Consider the following 15,179-nt stretch of genomic DNA (forward strand, 5'->3'; position numbering starts at 1 on the left):
CCTGTGATGGATGCTGTGAAGAGGAACAGGTTGAGATGGTTTGGTCATGTGTTGAGGAAGGATGAAAGTGACTGGTTGAGAAGAGTGATGGAAATGAATGTAGAAGGAAGTAGAGGACAGGGAAGACCGAGAAAGACTTGGCTAAAGATGGTGGAAGAAGAAATGCGGGCAAGGGGGTTAACAAGGGGAGATGCAGAAAATAGGGCAAGATGGAGAAGATTGTCATGGGGACCGCAAGGCTAACGCCCGCTCTAGCAGGGAAAATGGCCTTAAAATGCATGTTGTTGTTGTGTTGTATATCACCCAAAAGGTGATGGAGCTGGAGCATCAGCTCCTTCTTTTTCTTTAAGAGCATCGATGATCAGAGTCAGAATGAAGTCTTCTTTTTAATAGCATTGAGCAGTTATTTCATATCAAGTAATTTCTTCCAAATGGCAATTTTATCCAATTCATTTGAAATGATGAGCTTTTGAGATGATGTGAAATCCAAACACGATCTCCTTTCCTTCCCTATTAATCCTTCATACAGAGGCCACTTCGCCGAGGTTAAGAGATGTCGAGAGAAAGCATCTGCTCTCGAGTACGCTGCCAAGTTCATCAAGAAAGGCCGGTCAGGACGCAGCAACAAGCGTGGGGTGCCCCGTGCAGAGATCGAGAGGGAGGTGAACATTCTGTGGCAAATCAAACACCCCAACATTATCGCACTGCACGACGTGTTTGAGAACCAGACTGACATCGTGCTGATGCTTGAACTGTGAGTCTGGGAGGCTTTGTGTGTTCGGGCACCTGGTGCATGACGATTGCGTGGCGATACAATATGCGATTTGGGGTTGAACGTGGATTATTGTTATCTGGGAATTGCATCTTCAAACATTGAAGATTTATTGCTTTTCCGTGCCTGGGTATTCGACGGACGTCGGTGTAAAATCGAATCCAGACTCCCGGGTCTTTACTGCATCGTATTAAATGGGCTTGTGTTTGCTTGATAATTATTTAATTCACTGTTGTTGTTTTTTGTATACGGAGTCGAAGCTCGTGTTTGAGCGAGAACATAGAACGAATCAGGACGCAACATAACAAAAATGAACAACAGAAACAAAGAGAAGGGAAAAATGCCAACAACAAGGCCGAGTCAGAACATAAATGGAGATGAATAAACAAGAGATGCTCGCGTAAGGATAAGGGCTAGGGGAGAATGCAGGGGATGGATACACAAGCAAATCTTATGAGGGGGGAAGTGGGTTTTAAGAGTTTAGAAAATATCATGGTTTTGGATTGGGGATGATTTGAGATGGTGGGGAACGTTGTCTTTTGAAGGCGTGGAGGGAAGAAAGAGATTGAAGAAGTTGGTTCCACTGGTGGGAAAAAGATGGTTATATTAATTAAAAGCCAATAATACAAGGGGTTACAAACTGAAGTATTTCACCGGAACTCCAAAAACCTGCAGGCCTGCATCAAACGCAGACTTGTAGATAGTTGAGTTTGTTGCCATGGATCATTCCTGGGGTGGTTGATGAAACGCATTTCCAACTTGGAGTTCTGCATGCCTGATTTGGGAACCTCCTTTGGAAAAGATTAACATCTCCTTTAACTTTATGAGATACCAAGGTCACACTTGGATTTGCCACACTTTTTGAGAAATGACGGTTTATTTGGGGTTGATATACATATGTATGATAGCATTATGGATGACGCACCGCGACATATTTTCTGTTTGTGCCAATCATTCCCCCCCAATTTCTTCATTCTATTTTCATGTTCGCTTTTCTTCTTCTACCTTACCATCATCTCCCACATACTACCTTTTCTCATTTTCCTTTTGGTTTACTTTCCGACTCATCCTATAAAATCAGACGTTTTAATTTGCGATCCTTTTTAATGATTATTGGAATTTCACAGATGTGAATATTAATCTTACTTCCATCATGTTCCTCAGCGGGATATTTTCATGCACCGACGTTATCGCTGCTTGTGATATTGTGACAAACTGTATTGCACATCATGTGCGAGATGCCAATGAAACAAAAAGTTTTTGTTTTTTTTGGCAAATGGAAAATGTAGGTGAACATTGAAAACGCAGTAATAATCTTTACATGTGTTATTCATGTTTGCGATTTGATTATTCCCATCTTAAGTGTATTATGCCTCCTGGTGCTCCGACCGCCCCCGTTTCAAATCTTGTTTGATTTGTCCACTAAAAGTGATGTCTCGAAATGTCATTGATTGTTTTTGTAATGTACATATATATAAGCTCCTTTAATGATAGCAGGTCCACTGTTTACCTACAACTGATGTCTTTGTTATTTCCGCCACCAAGGGTGGACGGAGGTTATGTTTTCACTTCTGTCTATCTGCCTATTTGTCTGTGAGCAGGTTATCTTAAAAGATTGTAGACGGATTTGGATCAAATTTGGTCGACGGGTTGGGTGTTTGGCAAGAACAAATTGATTAGATTTTGGTGAAGATTGAGATCCAGATATGAGAATTTTTTAATTCTTCAAGCGATTCTTCACTATTGAAAGCTTGGTGTTGGCTTAACGGTGAAGGTGGCTGGCTTAATATCTCAGGGTCCTGAGTTCAAGCCCCTGTCAGCCGTTGAATTAACACCAGGTGAGTTGACTCGGCCTGTCATCCTTCCAATCTCGATAAAATGAGTACCAGATTACTGGGAGGAATGACTCATTCGATTATCCTGCGTTGGAATGGCGACCTGTCCAGGACAGGATTGTGCCCAATAGGCTACGAATCTGCTTTGGCAGCTCTATGCATCTGAAGATGCAAAAGGAGTGGTCGTCTTCTTCATCTTCTTCTCCAATGACAGATTGAGCCAAAAACGATATAAAACATGATATTTCAGAAAGTTGTGGACAAAACATGACAAAACTCGGTGGATCAGTTGCTTAGGTGACAAGAACAAGCCAATTAGATTTTAGTTCAGGTCTGGATCCAGATCCGGCCGATCAGTGGGATACAAAACGTGAACTGTTCAGCCTAGCGGATGTATGCTCTCTACCGAGTTCCTTCTAGTAATTAGTCCCCTACCGGGTTCCGGAGGCGACTATTGGTTTGCTCGTCGTCTGTCCGTCCCGCTTGTGGTTTTCCTGACTTTTTCCCATACCCTTTAACATATTCATCTGAAAGTTGGTGCATGACTTCATTATGATAAGTTACAGAAACGGCAACTTATTCGGTAGCTTTGCATCAACAGCTCTAAACTTCCAGAATTTTTCATATGACCTTTAAAATCATTATTTTATTTCAATTGAATAATACAATTGAACACTGTGTGGGGTGAGGTGTTCTATGAACTCTCTAGTTTATGAATTGGTTTCCATTATTTTGCATAATGACATTGTACTGTAGTACAGCGACTGTTGAATAGTCTTCAATGGCCATATAACACAGGTTTTGTGTAAGAATGGTAATTTGGGCAGTTCTATGATGAGGTCTGAGTGTTGTCTTGCAATAACATTGTAATTCAATTCCTCACTCCATGAATAAAAACATTTGAGAAATATTAAACCAGGTCGTGATTTATTTTGAATGTTAATGGCATTAAACCAATTTACTGTTTCATTAACGCCTTTTAAATGGGAACAATATCTGCATATTTATATGGTTGTGTTGGCATATTGCTTTAGATTATTGCCATTCGAGGAGCAAAACCATCTCTGAGAGGTCATTTTGATTAACTTTCTGATCACAGCTCAAATTCCCAATATACTGTTTTGGAAGGTAAATGTTATTTAATATCCACCAGGTCGTTCGAGTGGTCAGTATTTCTGGGTAAGTTCAAACGTGTGCGAAGCGATGTTGTAGCAAGCGCTTATGAATTGTTGACCATCCATTGACCCGAGGATGTGATGGCGTTTCCAGGTGGCGCATCCGTCTGGTTTTTAATTAAATGGCCACGCTCAGAGGGTTTGTGGGCGAGAGCAGAGCTGCGGTGGATTGGTGTGGAAATGAAGCGGTCACACGATGCGTAAAGGCACCGTTTTATCCTTGCATGCCGTGCAGTATTCAAATACTCGTTAGCTGCGCAGTCGTGTGAAATCTCAAAGATACATTTTGAAAGGAGTTGTATCGCAAGATTGATTTGCATTTTTTTTTTCTTTTGGATACATAATCGAGGCTCGTGAAAGAGCTAACATTTATCACACAAACAAATCAAACAGACAAACAAAGTATATAAAAAGGGGAGCGGTAGATAAGATGGGGAGAGAAGGGGAAGCACATCAACACAACATTTGAGAGCAGGGACATCGGGAATATGTGGGAGGGAGAGGGCTTGGGGGGAGGAGACGTGGGAAGGGGGGTGGGGGGTGGGAAAAGTATAAACACAAGGACACCAAGGACTTCCAGGAAAGAAGTTAGTATTTCAAAAAAGTGGATTTGAGGTGAAATTAGCAGGGGTAGAAAAGATCAAGGTTTTGGATGGGGGAAGATAAGAGATGGTGGTGAACAGCTGTTTTAAAGACCTGGAGGGAGTAGTGGGATTGAAGAGAGTGAGGGAGTTTGTTCCAGAGGTGGGAGAAAAGGGGAATGAAGGAGTGAAGGTGAGCAGAGAGTCTTGATTTTCGCAGTTTAACCATAAGAGGGTTGCAGGCAGATCTTGTGCAACCTGTAGGAATATTTGGGTGATAGAGCCCAGAGAGAGCTGGAGGAGCAAGGTTTTGATTTGACTTTTTTTCCCTGCTTCGGAGCTCGCTCTACTCTTCACAAAGACCAACATGGGATTTTTAACGTCCACCACCTAATGCCAGCAGATGGGACGCCCAGTTAACATCCATCTGAGGGACGGCACAAACATTGATGAATCTCCCTGCCTGGGAAACACCGGGATGAGCGTTTATAGCCGGGTCGGGATTCAAACCCAAGCTCTATGGCTTAGAGGCGAGCGTGTTTACAGGAATATGAAGTGAAATGGCAATTGCGAATTCCAGGAATCACTTGTGAGTTCTATCTGTGTATTGCAGGGAAACAGTAGTATATTTGCAGCCAACACGGCATGTTTGTAGTGAACGATTGCCACTTTCTGATTTTGGTTGTGCACCACATTTTCAGAGTATCTGGAGGGGAGCTTTTTGACTTTCTGGCTGAAAAAGAATCTCTGAGTGAAGAAGAAGCGACCGAGTTCATAAAGCAAATGTTAAATAGTGTTGGCTACCTGCACGCAAAGAGCATCGCACACTTTGATCTTAAGGTGAGTTGATATTGGTGGTGGTTTTTGTTTTCACGTTGAAATAATTATGCCTTGCAGGAGTGAACGGGCTCAAGTTGTTCTTTTTTATACAATGTCGTGAATTCATGGAAATGCTTTGATTGAGCTAAATCTGTGATCAAACGATACGAACATTTGCTGGGCTTTCTGCTGGTTGGTCTAAACCGTGCTTGTATCGCAAGATTGAATTTGAAGCCAGTCGTGCAATGATGCAACCAGCAGCCACAGGTTGCATACGAAACGAGAACGACACTCAGTAGAGAGCATACCTCCGCCAGGTGAACAGTTTACGTTTTGTATCCCAGAGTAGATCACAAAATCACAATACAGAATCACATTTAATCGAAATCATCCATCCACAACTTTTTGAGATATCCTATGTATCGTTTTTGGCCCTATCTCAGAATGGTGAAGAATCACTTTTAAAATTCTACCAGCCAGATCTGAATCTGGGGCTTCACCAAAACATCAAACGGCGCCTAACCATTTCGTCCTTGTCATATAGACTACCTCTCTGCCAAATTTCGTTTGAATCCGTCCACAACATTTTGAGATATCTTGTTCACAAACAGATAGACAGGGTGAAAACACCTCCACCCACCCTTGGTGGCATAACCTCCACCCACCCAAAACATAACCTCCACCCACCCTTGGTGGTGGAGGTGGTAATAATCACATTCTGAAGGGATTGCCAGCATTTTGGATAGTTTGTATTTCAGCAGCTACAGTGACTTTTATGATGTGAGGGTGTTGTTCCCATATTGTGATTTTAAAACAATGGTGTGACTCGTGTCGTGAAATGATCTGCATTTTTGTTCAATTGCTTTATTAACGCCCGTGTTGCATGAATTGGTCCCTGTCTCTGAATTTTTTTATTTAGTCATTTATTTTCTCATATGACTGACAGATAAGTGGACAAAAACTCTAATTTAAGAAACAGCACCCACGTAGTCCTCTTTGCTTACCATATTTCATTGCTGCTGCTACAAACTACCCTAAATAAAAATGAGTGACTCGACTCATCCATACTATAAGAGAGTGTGTGCGTGCGTGCGTGCGCGCTCGCGCGGCCATTTTTCTCGGAGATGGCTGAAAGGATCTTATTCAAACTGAGGTTCATTTAGTGAGTGCCAGGGAGTGTTTTAGGGAAACTAAAAAAATGAAATTTGGGGGGGACAAAGTTGGATTTTTGTAGCTATGGCAAAGGTCATATTAAAATATCACCAACCCCATTTGTTAGTGGGTGTAGGGAAGTGTTTTAGGCCCCCACAAAAAAAAATAGAAAGAAACCAAAATTTGATTTGTTCAAAATGAAAATAGGATCAGACCACAAAAGGTAATGCCCGGTACCTCTGCTAATATTATACAAGACTGCATTTCTTTTGCTGTTCTCCAATGATGTTGGAGAGAAATGTGTTGTCCATTGTTGTTTTGCTACATATTTTTTAACTTATGGTTTTTTGTTTTTTTCCATTTCTGGATGCATTTTGATTTTTTGTCAAGGAGGAACTATAGTTGTATTTGTCAGAATATGGTAAATGCGTCAACTTGTCAGCGATGTCTCCAAATACAAACGACTTCGATGTATTTTTGTTTCCACCGTTGACCCCTTTCAGCCCGAGAACGTAATGCTGCTTGACAGAAATGCCCCAAACCCCCATATTAAGCTTATCGACTTTGGGCTGGCACATATCATCAAAGAGGGTGTCGAGTTTCGCCACATTCTTGGCACACCTGAATTTATTGGTGAGTCTTCTTTCTACCCCTTTTTCTTATATACAGTCACGTGAAAAAGTAAGTACACCCCATGTAAAGTTGTGACTTTTTCAACATATTTCAACATACAGCTATTTGATCTTCATTTCAACAATATTGATAGATAAAGGTGATATAATATAACAAATATCATGAAACATTTACATTTTGTAGTCCATTGTATAATTTAAATAAACATAAATGCAAATTTCGCATGTGGAAAAGGTAAGTACACCCTTGGCTCTAATAGGTGGTATTGCCCCCTTTGGCAGAAACAACCTCAAGTAGTCGTTTCTTATAACTGTCTACCAGTCTCTGGCATCGACTGGGTGAAATTTTTGCCCACTCCTCCATGCAGAATTCTTTCAGCTGTGCAATGTTTGTGTGGTTTCTTACATGCAGATCTCGTTTCAAATCCCCCCACAACATCTCGATGGGATTTAGATCCGGGCTTTGACATGGTCATTCCAGAACCCTCCATTTCTTTCTTTTCAGCCATTCCTTGGTGGATTTACTGGTATGTTTAGGGTCCTTGTCATGTTGCAAGGTCCACCTTCGGTTGAGCTTCAACTTTCCGACAGATGGCCTCACATTATCCTCAAGCACCCTCTGGTACAATGAAGAATTCATAGTGGATTCGATGATGGTGACCTGCCCAGGCCCTGATGCAGCAAAGCTGCCCCAAACCATAACATTTCCACCACCATGCTTTACAGTTGGTATCAGGTTCTTATGGTCAAATGCTGTCTTTGGTTTTTGGCAAACATGTCTTCTGGTACTGTGGCCAAATAGCTCTACCTTTGACTCATCTGTCCAGAGCACATTGTTCGAGAAGTGCTGGTCTCGGTGTTCATTGGCAAACTTTAGTCTTGCCCTGATGTTCTTTCTGGACAGCAAAGGTTTCCTCCTGGCACACCTCCCATGTAGATCAAATTTGTGCAGCCTCTTTCTAATGGTAGACTCGTGCACTTTGACATCAACAGTGGCAAGAGCTACCTGTCGGTCCTGTGATGACATTCTGGGGTTCTTAGTGACTTCTTTCAGCCTATTGCAGTCTGCTCTCGGGCTGAACTTGCTGGGGCGGCCTGGCCTGAACAAGTTGGCAGTTGTTTGGAATCTTCTCCACTTGTAGATGATCTTCCGGACAGTCAAATGATTGATTTCAAATTGTTTGGAGAGCTTTTTAAATCCCTTCCCAGACTCATAGGCATCTATAACCTTCTTTCTGAAGGCTTCAGAGAGCTCTTTTGATCTAGGCATGGTGATGCCGCACACTTCAACAACAAAGAGCAAACCAAACTAAATGTCTGATGTTTAAATAAGACGGGTTCCTCCAAGACCCTCTCTAACGATGTTCTAATCATTTGCACCTGAGCTGGTGCACCTCATTCTAATTTGAGGTGTTTGAAGTAGTGATAAATGTAGGGGTGTACTTACTTTTTCCACATGCGAAATTTGCATTTATGATTATTTAAATTATACAATGGACTACAAAATGTAAATGGTTTAATGATATTTGTTGTATTATATCACCTTTATCTATCAATATTGTGGAAATGAAGATCAAAAAGATCCCCCCCCCCCCCTTCCCATGCCTCCTCCCCCCGGGCCCTCTCCCTTCCACACATCTCCCTGCTCTCGGATGTTGTGTTTGTGTGCTTCCCCTTCTCTCCCCATCTTGTCTTCCGCTCCCTCTTTTTGGGTATTTTGTTTGTCTGGTTGATTTGTTTGTGAAGTAAATGTTAGCTCTTTCACGAGCCTCGATTCAGTATACAAAAAAAAAGAAAAAAAAAAGCTGTATGTTGAAAAAGTCAACTTTACGTGGGGTGTACTTACTTTTTCACGTGACTGTATGTATGTATGTATGTATGTATGTGTGTATGTATGTGTAAGTGTAAGAGATAATATATGTGTAAGATATATAATATATGCATGATAATATATGTATATGTATGTGTAAGAGAGAGATATAATTTTGAGGAACAGAAATGAAAAAAACGGGTGTGTGTGTGTGTGTGTGTGTGTGTGTGTGTGTGTGTGTGTGTGTGTGTGTGTGTGTGTGTGTGTGTGTGTGTGTGTGTGTGTGTGTGTGTGTGTGTGTGTGTGTGTGTGTGGTGTGTGTGTGGTGTGTGTGTGTGTGTGTGTGTGTGTGTGTGTGTGTGTGTGTGTTTGTGTGTGTGTGTGTATATATATGTATATGTATGTGTATACACTACATGACCAAAAGTATGTGGACACGCCTTCCAATTAGTTGATTCGGCTCTTTCAGGCACACCCATTGCTGACAGGTATACATAATCAAGCACACAGCCATGCAATGTCCATTGACAAACATTGGCAGTAGAATGGGCTGTACTGAAGAGCTCAGTGACTTTCAACGTGGCACCGTAATGGGATGCCACCTTTCCAACAAGTCAGTTCGTCAAATTTCTGCCCTGCTAGCGCTGCCCCGGTCAACTTTAAGTGCTGTTATTGTGAAGTGGAAACGTCTAGGAGCAACAACAGCTCGGCCGTGAAGTGGTAGGCCACACAAGCTCACAGAACGGGACCGCCGAGTGCTAAAGCGCATAGCGTGCACCAATCGTCTGTCCTCGGTTGCAACACTCACTACCGAGTTCCAAACCGCCTCTGGGAGTAAGTTCAGCACAACAACTGTTCGTCGGGAGCTCATGAAATGGGTTTCCATGGCTGAGCAGCTGCACACGAGCCTAAGATCACCATGCGCAATGCCAGGAGTCGGCTGGAGTGGTTTAAAGCTCACCGCCATTGGACTCTGGAGCAGTGCAAACGCGGTCTCTGGAGTGATGAATCACGCTTCACCATCTGGAAGTCTGACGGACTTCTGAAACTTCCAGAAGGACAACCATCATTGCAACACTCCACCGATCTGGGCTTTATGGCAGAGTGGCCAGAAGCCAAACAGTTCAATCTTGGTTTCATCAGACCACAGAATCTTGTTTCTCACAGTTTGAAAGTCCTTTAGGTGCTTTTTTGCAAACTCCAAGCGGCTCTCATGTGTCTTTCACTGAGAGGCTTCCGTCTGGCCACTCTGCCATATAGCCCAGATCGGTGGAGTGTTGCAGTGATGGTTGTCCTTCTGGAAGTTTCTGCCATCTCCACACAGGATCTCTGGAGCTCAGCCAGAGTGACCATCGGGTTCTTGGTCACCTCTATTACCAAGGCCCTTCTCCCCCGATTGCTCAGTTTGGCCGCGTGACCAGCTCTAGGAAGAGGCCTGGTTGTTCCAAACTTCTTCCATTTAAGAATTATGGAGGCCACTGTGCTCTTGGGAACCTTCAATGCAGCAGAATTTTTTTTGTAGGCTTCCCCAGATCTGTGCCTCGACACAATCCTGTCTCTGAGTTCTGCAGGTAGTTCCTTCGACCTCATGGCTTGGTTTTTGCTCTGATATGCATTGTCAGCTGTGACACCTTATATAGACAGGTGTGCGCCTTTCCAAATCATGTCCAATCAATTGAATTTACCACAGGTGGACTCCAATGAAGGTGTAGAAACATCTCAAAGATGATCAAGAGAAATGGGAGGCACCTGAGCTGAATTTCAAGTGTCATAGCAAAGGGTCTGAATACTTGTGTCAATGTGATATTTCAGTTTTTATTTTTAATAAATTTGCAAAACTTTCTAAAATCCTGTTTTCTCTTTGTCATTATGGGGTATTAAGTGTAGATTGATGAGGGAAAAAATGAATTTAAACGATTTCAGCATAAGGCTGCAACATAACAAAATGTGAAAAAAGTGAACGGGTCTGAATGCTGTGTGTGTGTGTGTGTGTGTGTGTGTGTGTGTGTGTGTGTGTGTGTGTGTGTGTGTGTGTGTGTGTGTGTGTGTGTGTGTGTGTGTGTGTGTGTGTGTGTGTGTGTGTGTGTGTGTGTGTGTGTGTGTGTGTGTGTGTGTGTGTGTGTGTGTTAGTGTTATTCCCTCTTCTTTCCTTGCCCATTTCTTCTTTTTTTATTTTAAATGCATTGCTTGGAAAGAAAACTGACATGGTGTGAAGCACAGTTTTGAGGAACGCCATTGTTAGAGATTACTGAAAATAATTATAATAACAGTTATATGCTTTCAATTATTACAATTTCTCATTTTTAAGGCCTGTAATCTAATTACAGTTACCGAGATTTATATTTGTGGTCTCTCTTTGGGAATGTTTTTGTTGGGTGTGGGGAGGGTTTGGAAAATAATCTGAAGAGTTTTATTGTGTCGGATGAAAGAAAGGCTGCCATTTCTGTATTGATGTGCAATTCCCAAGTGTGTCTGATTGAATGGTAAATGAAGTACAGTCAAGTGGTCTGCGTCACATGACGCAATTTGTATAATTATATTATCATCCTCTTCGTCCCTCCCCCCCCCCTACCCCCCGTCCCTCGCCCCCACTCACGTGTTCTTCCTTTTAATCATTCTTTTTCAGGTTGACTTGTTTGGCCTTGACATATGAACATAGTTATTGTGATTCTCCCATTTGAGCAGGTTGCTGAGTTTCCTGGTTAAAATGCTGTAATATTGTGTGAGATTTGTTCACGGTGTGATTGGTGTGGTCTCCTCGCACCCTTATTACCGATGTGCCGACCGATAGCATGTTTCCGCATATTATATTTCTGCAATCTTCCCAATGAGCTTTAGTCTAGCGTACTGTTAAAAGGCAAAACGACGGAAATATAATTTCACTTTATGTCCTATCTTACTCTTAAAGCAAACAAAAATCAAGGCTGTGGTTTTGTGATGCATGAAAAACTAGAACGCCACTCAGTAGAGCGCATATTCCCACTGTGGGTCAAGTTGGAATAATACGTTTTGTTTAACATCCCCTCTCCCCAAAACAATAAATGAAAAAGAAAGTAGGCCCTAACTGTCAGATAATTTATTTTGATATATATCGGAATTAGAGGAGAAAAACATCATTTAAGAATAAGAATAAAAACTTTAATGCAGTAAAACAGGGAAAAAAAATTCCTGGATCTGTAATAATATCCTGAGGTTCACCAAAAACTAATCAATTCTTCCTTATCCCAAGGGCAATCATCCCACCAACTTTCATCCAAATCCGTTCAGAACTTTTCCAGATATCTTGTTCACAAACACACGAACGCACACACGGACGGACACGATCGAATGCATTGCTCCCTGGCGGGAGTAAAAAACGTTTCGTTTTTTTTCAATGACAATTTATTTGTTCTGAGGTTTTGATCTCCAACCTAACTGAAAAATTAAACCACTGAAATGTGGTTTAAACCACTGAAATGTGGTTTAATTGCTGCATCACTTGTACCAATGCAATGATCAAGATTCCCATGTTGGTGACCTTTAATTCAAATATTCTCTTTTCAGCTCCAGAGGTGGTGAATTACGAACCTTTGGGACTTCCAGCCGATATGTGGTAAGGAGCACTTTACTTGAGCTTGCGATGACTGTCGGTATGTGCACATTTTATCCTTTTTTGCAAATTGTTTTTTAATATCCGTTTCTCTTTTCCAGGAGCATTGGTGTTATTACATATGTCTTGTAAGTTATTTTTGTTTATTTGTTTTGAATTTAATTTGCAGCTCATTTATATGATGGGGAATTCATTGATTGTATATTTAAGTGTTTAAGCGACTGGGGAAACTATCTCTTTGTAAAAGAAAACCAAATATTTTATATTGAAACATATTAAAGAGTGGGTTGTCCTAACTTTCTTTTTTGTTCAAATACTTTTTCACCGAGTAGCCTGGTGTTGGCTTAGCGGTTAGGGTGCAGGCTTGGGATCCTAGGATCCTGAGTTCGAATCCCGGTCGATCGCTGAATTAACGCCAGGGGGGTTGACTCAGCCTGTCATCCTTCCGAGGTCGGCAAATTGAGTACCAGCTTGCTGGGATGAATGATCCCGGTGTGTACCCCGGTTTAGAATAGGTACACCGTATCCCTGCGCATCGTAAGAGGCGACCAAGGGTTGGCGTCAGGAAGGGCATCCGGCCATAAAAACATTGCCTCAAACATGGAACCATGATTGTCATGGGGCCCGCAAGGCCAACCCCCGCTCTAGCGGGGAAAATGGCCTTAAAACGATCATTCATTCCTATTCGAGTGGTTGTGAGCCTGTTGTTGGCTTCACGGTTAAAGTGGCTGGCTGAAGATCTTAGGTTTATGCGAGCAGCACTTAAATACTTGTACATCTGATTAGAATTGTATCAATTTGAAGGTAGTCCACACAGATGTGCCAAAGAGAGAGCGTGTTTAACAAATTTATTAAAGTTCTTTGAAGTCGTTTCTGATTGGGTGAATGGGGGACTGGCAGTGGACATAGTATATCTAGATTCTAAGAAGGCATTTGACGAGGTATCACAGAGGAGGTTGTTAGCCAAGGTGGGGATTTGTGGAGTGGCTGGTGAGGTAGCTAAGTGTATTGGAAACTGCCTTGGTGAGAGGAAGCAAAGAGTGGTTGTGAGTGGGAAGATGTCTATCTGGGAGGATGTTGTGCTGTGAGGATGTAAATAGTGTGTCGGCCTACCTCGGGGATCAGTACTCTGACTATTATTATTCATAGCTTGCATTCGTAGATTTGGATCGTGGGGAGAATAGCTGGCCTTCCAATCTTGCAGATGACACAAAGCTTGTAGGTGAGGTAGATAAGGGAGGGGGGGGGGAGGGAGGGCAGTGGGGTGCAGGGAGGGTGAGAGGTAGTGTTTGGATTCAGGAAAGTTTCGAGTCTTTAATGGATTGGGAAAAATATTGCCAGATCCAGTTTAACATAAAGAAATGTAAGGTGCTTGGAATAGGTATGAATAATGAAAATAGAAATTACAGTGCCTTCATAAAGTTTACACCTTCATAAGTCATAAAAATATTACACCCCTTGACTTTTCACATTTTGTTGTGATATACCCTGAATTTAAAATTTAATTAAAAAAAATTGTCACTGATCTACACAAAATACCACATAATGACAAAGTGAAAAGGTTTTTTTTATTTTTTAGAAATGTGTACACATTTATTGAATATGAAATACAGAAATATCGAATATCCATCAGTATTCAACCCCCTGAGTCAATACTTTGTTGAAACACCTTTGGCAGTGATTACATCTTCGAGTCTTCTTGGGTATGTCTGTATCGGCTTTGCACATCTGGATTTGGGGAGTTTCTCCCGTTCTTCTTTGCAGATTTTCTCAAGCTCTGTCAAGTTGCATGGGCAGTGTTAGTGAACAGCAATCTTCAAATCCTTCCACAGATTCTCAATGGGATACAACAATGGGATACAACAATGGGAACAGCAATCTTCAAATCTTTTCACAGATTCTCAATAGGATTCATGTCTGGGCTTTGGCTGGGCCACTCAAGGAAGCCAAGGAAGAAGTTCTGAAGCCATTCCAGGTTGCTTTGGCTGTATGCTTTGGGTCATTGTCCTGTTGGAATGTAAATCTTCACTGCAGTGTAAAGTCTTTTGCACTGAAGCAGGTTCCCCTCAAGGATATGCCTATATTTGGCTCCATTCATTGTTCCCTCTATCCTTACAAGTCTCTCAGTCCCTGCCACTGAAAAGCATCCCCATAGCATGATGCTGCCACCACAATGCTTCACGGTAGGGATGGTGTTATATGGGTGATTAGCTGTCCTCAGTTTCTGCCAGATCTAGACCGTTGCATTCAGGCCAAAGAGTACAATTTTTGTCTCATCAGACCACAAAATCCTTTGCCTCATGCTCGGAGTCTTTCATGTACCTTTTTGCAAATGCCAGACGTGCTGTCATGTGCCTTTTTCTCAGGAATGGCTTCTGTCTAGCTGCTGTCCCATAAAACCTTGATTTGTGAAGTGCTGCAGAGACTGTTGTCCTTCCGACAGGTTTTCCCATCTCAGTCAAGAAACTCTGCAGTTCTGTCAGAGTGGTCATTGGGTTCTTGGTCACCTCCCTGACCAAGGTCCTTCTTGACCGGTTGCTCAGTTTGGTCGGACGACTAGCTCTAGGAAGAGTCGGGGTAGTTCCATATTCTTTCCATTTCCTAATGATGGAGCTCACTTTGCTCTTGGAAACTTTAAACATTCTATAAATTTTCCTGTTCTCAACTGTTGTTTTCTAATGTTTTCTAATGTCTCTGCTGTTGTTCTCTAATGTTTGACCCGGTGTCCCTGTTCTCCACTGTTGCACTTGTGTGCTTTCCCCCTCTCTCTCCATCTTGTCTCCCGCTCCCTTTACCTTATGTTTTATGTGTCGG

At 42.1% G+C, this 15,179-nt stretch overlaps 1 protein-coding gene across 6 annotated transcripts in view; it reads left to right on the forward strand.

The window, feature by feature from the left end:
- Positions 1-15,179, forward strand: part of LOC137412398 (death-associated protein kinase 1-like) — a 290,813-nt gene that overhangs the window by 83,440 nt on the left and 192,194 nt on the right. For 4 of the 6 annotated variants that reach the window (XR_013622362.1, XM_078771644.1, XM_078771646.1 and 1 more), the window contains exons 2-6: positions 530-754; positions 5,065-5,203; positions 6,838-6,967; positions 12,320-12,368; positions 12,467-12,493. Coding sequence is in view for 5 of the 6 variants with exons in the window: in XM_078771644.1 (XP_078627770.1) it covers positions 530-754; positions 5,065-5,203; positions 6,838-6,967; positions 12,320-12,368; positions 12,467-12,493 (570 nt within the window). In the remaining variant the exon portion in view is untranslated. Of the gene's footprint in view, positions 1-529; positions 755-5,064; positions 5,204-6,837; positions 6,968-12,319; positions 12,369-12,466; positions 12,494-15,179 lie in introns of those variants that run through there. The other 2 variants (XM_078771647.1, XM_078771648.1) reach the window with 2 other exon arrangements.

Source organism: Myxine glutinosa, chromosome 2 (assembly GCF_964187855.1).
Source record: "Myxine glutinosa chromosome 2, kmMyxGlut1.1, whole genome shotgun sequence".
In the NCBI taxonomy this organism is placed as follows: domain Eukaryota; kingdom Metazoa; phylum Chordata; class Myxini; order Myxiniformes; family Myxinidae; genus Myxine; species Myxine glutinosa.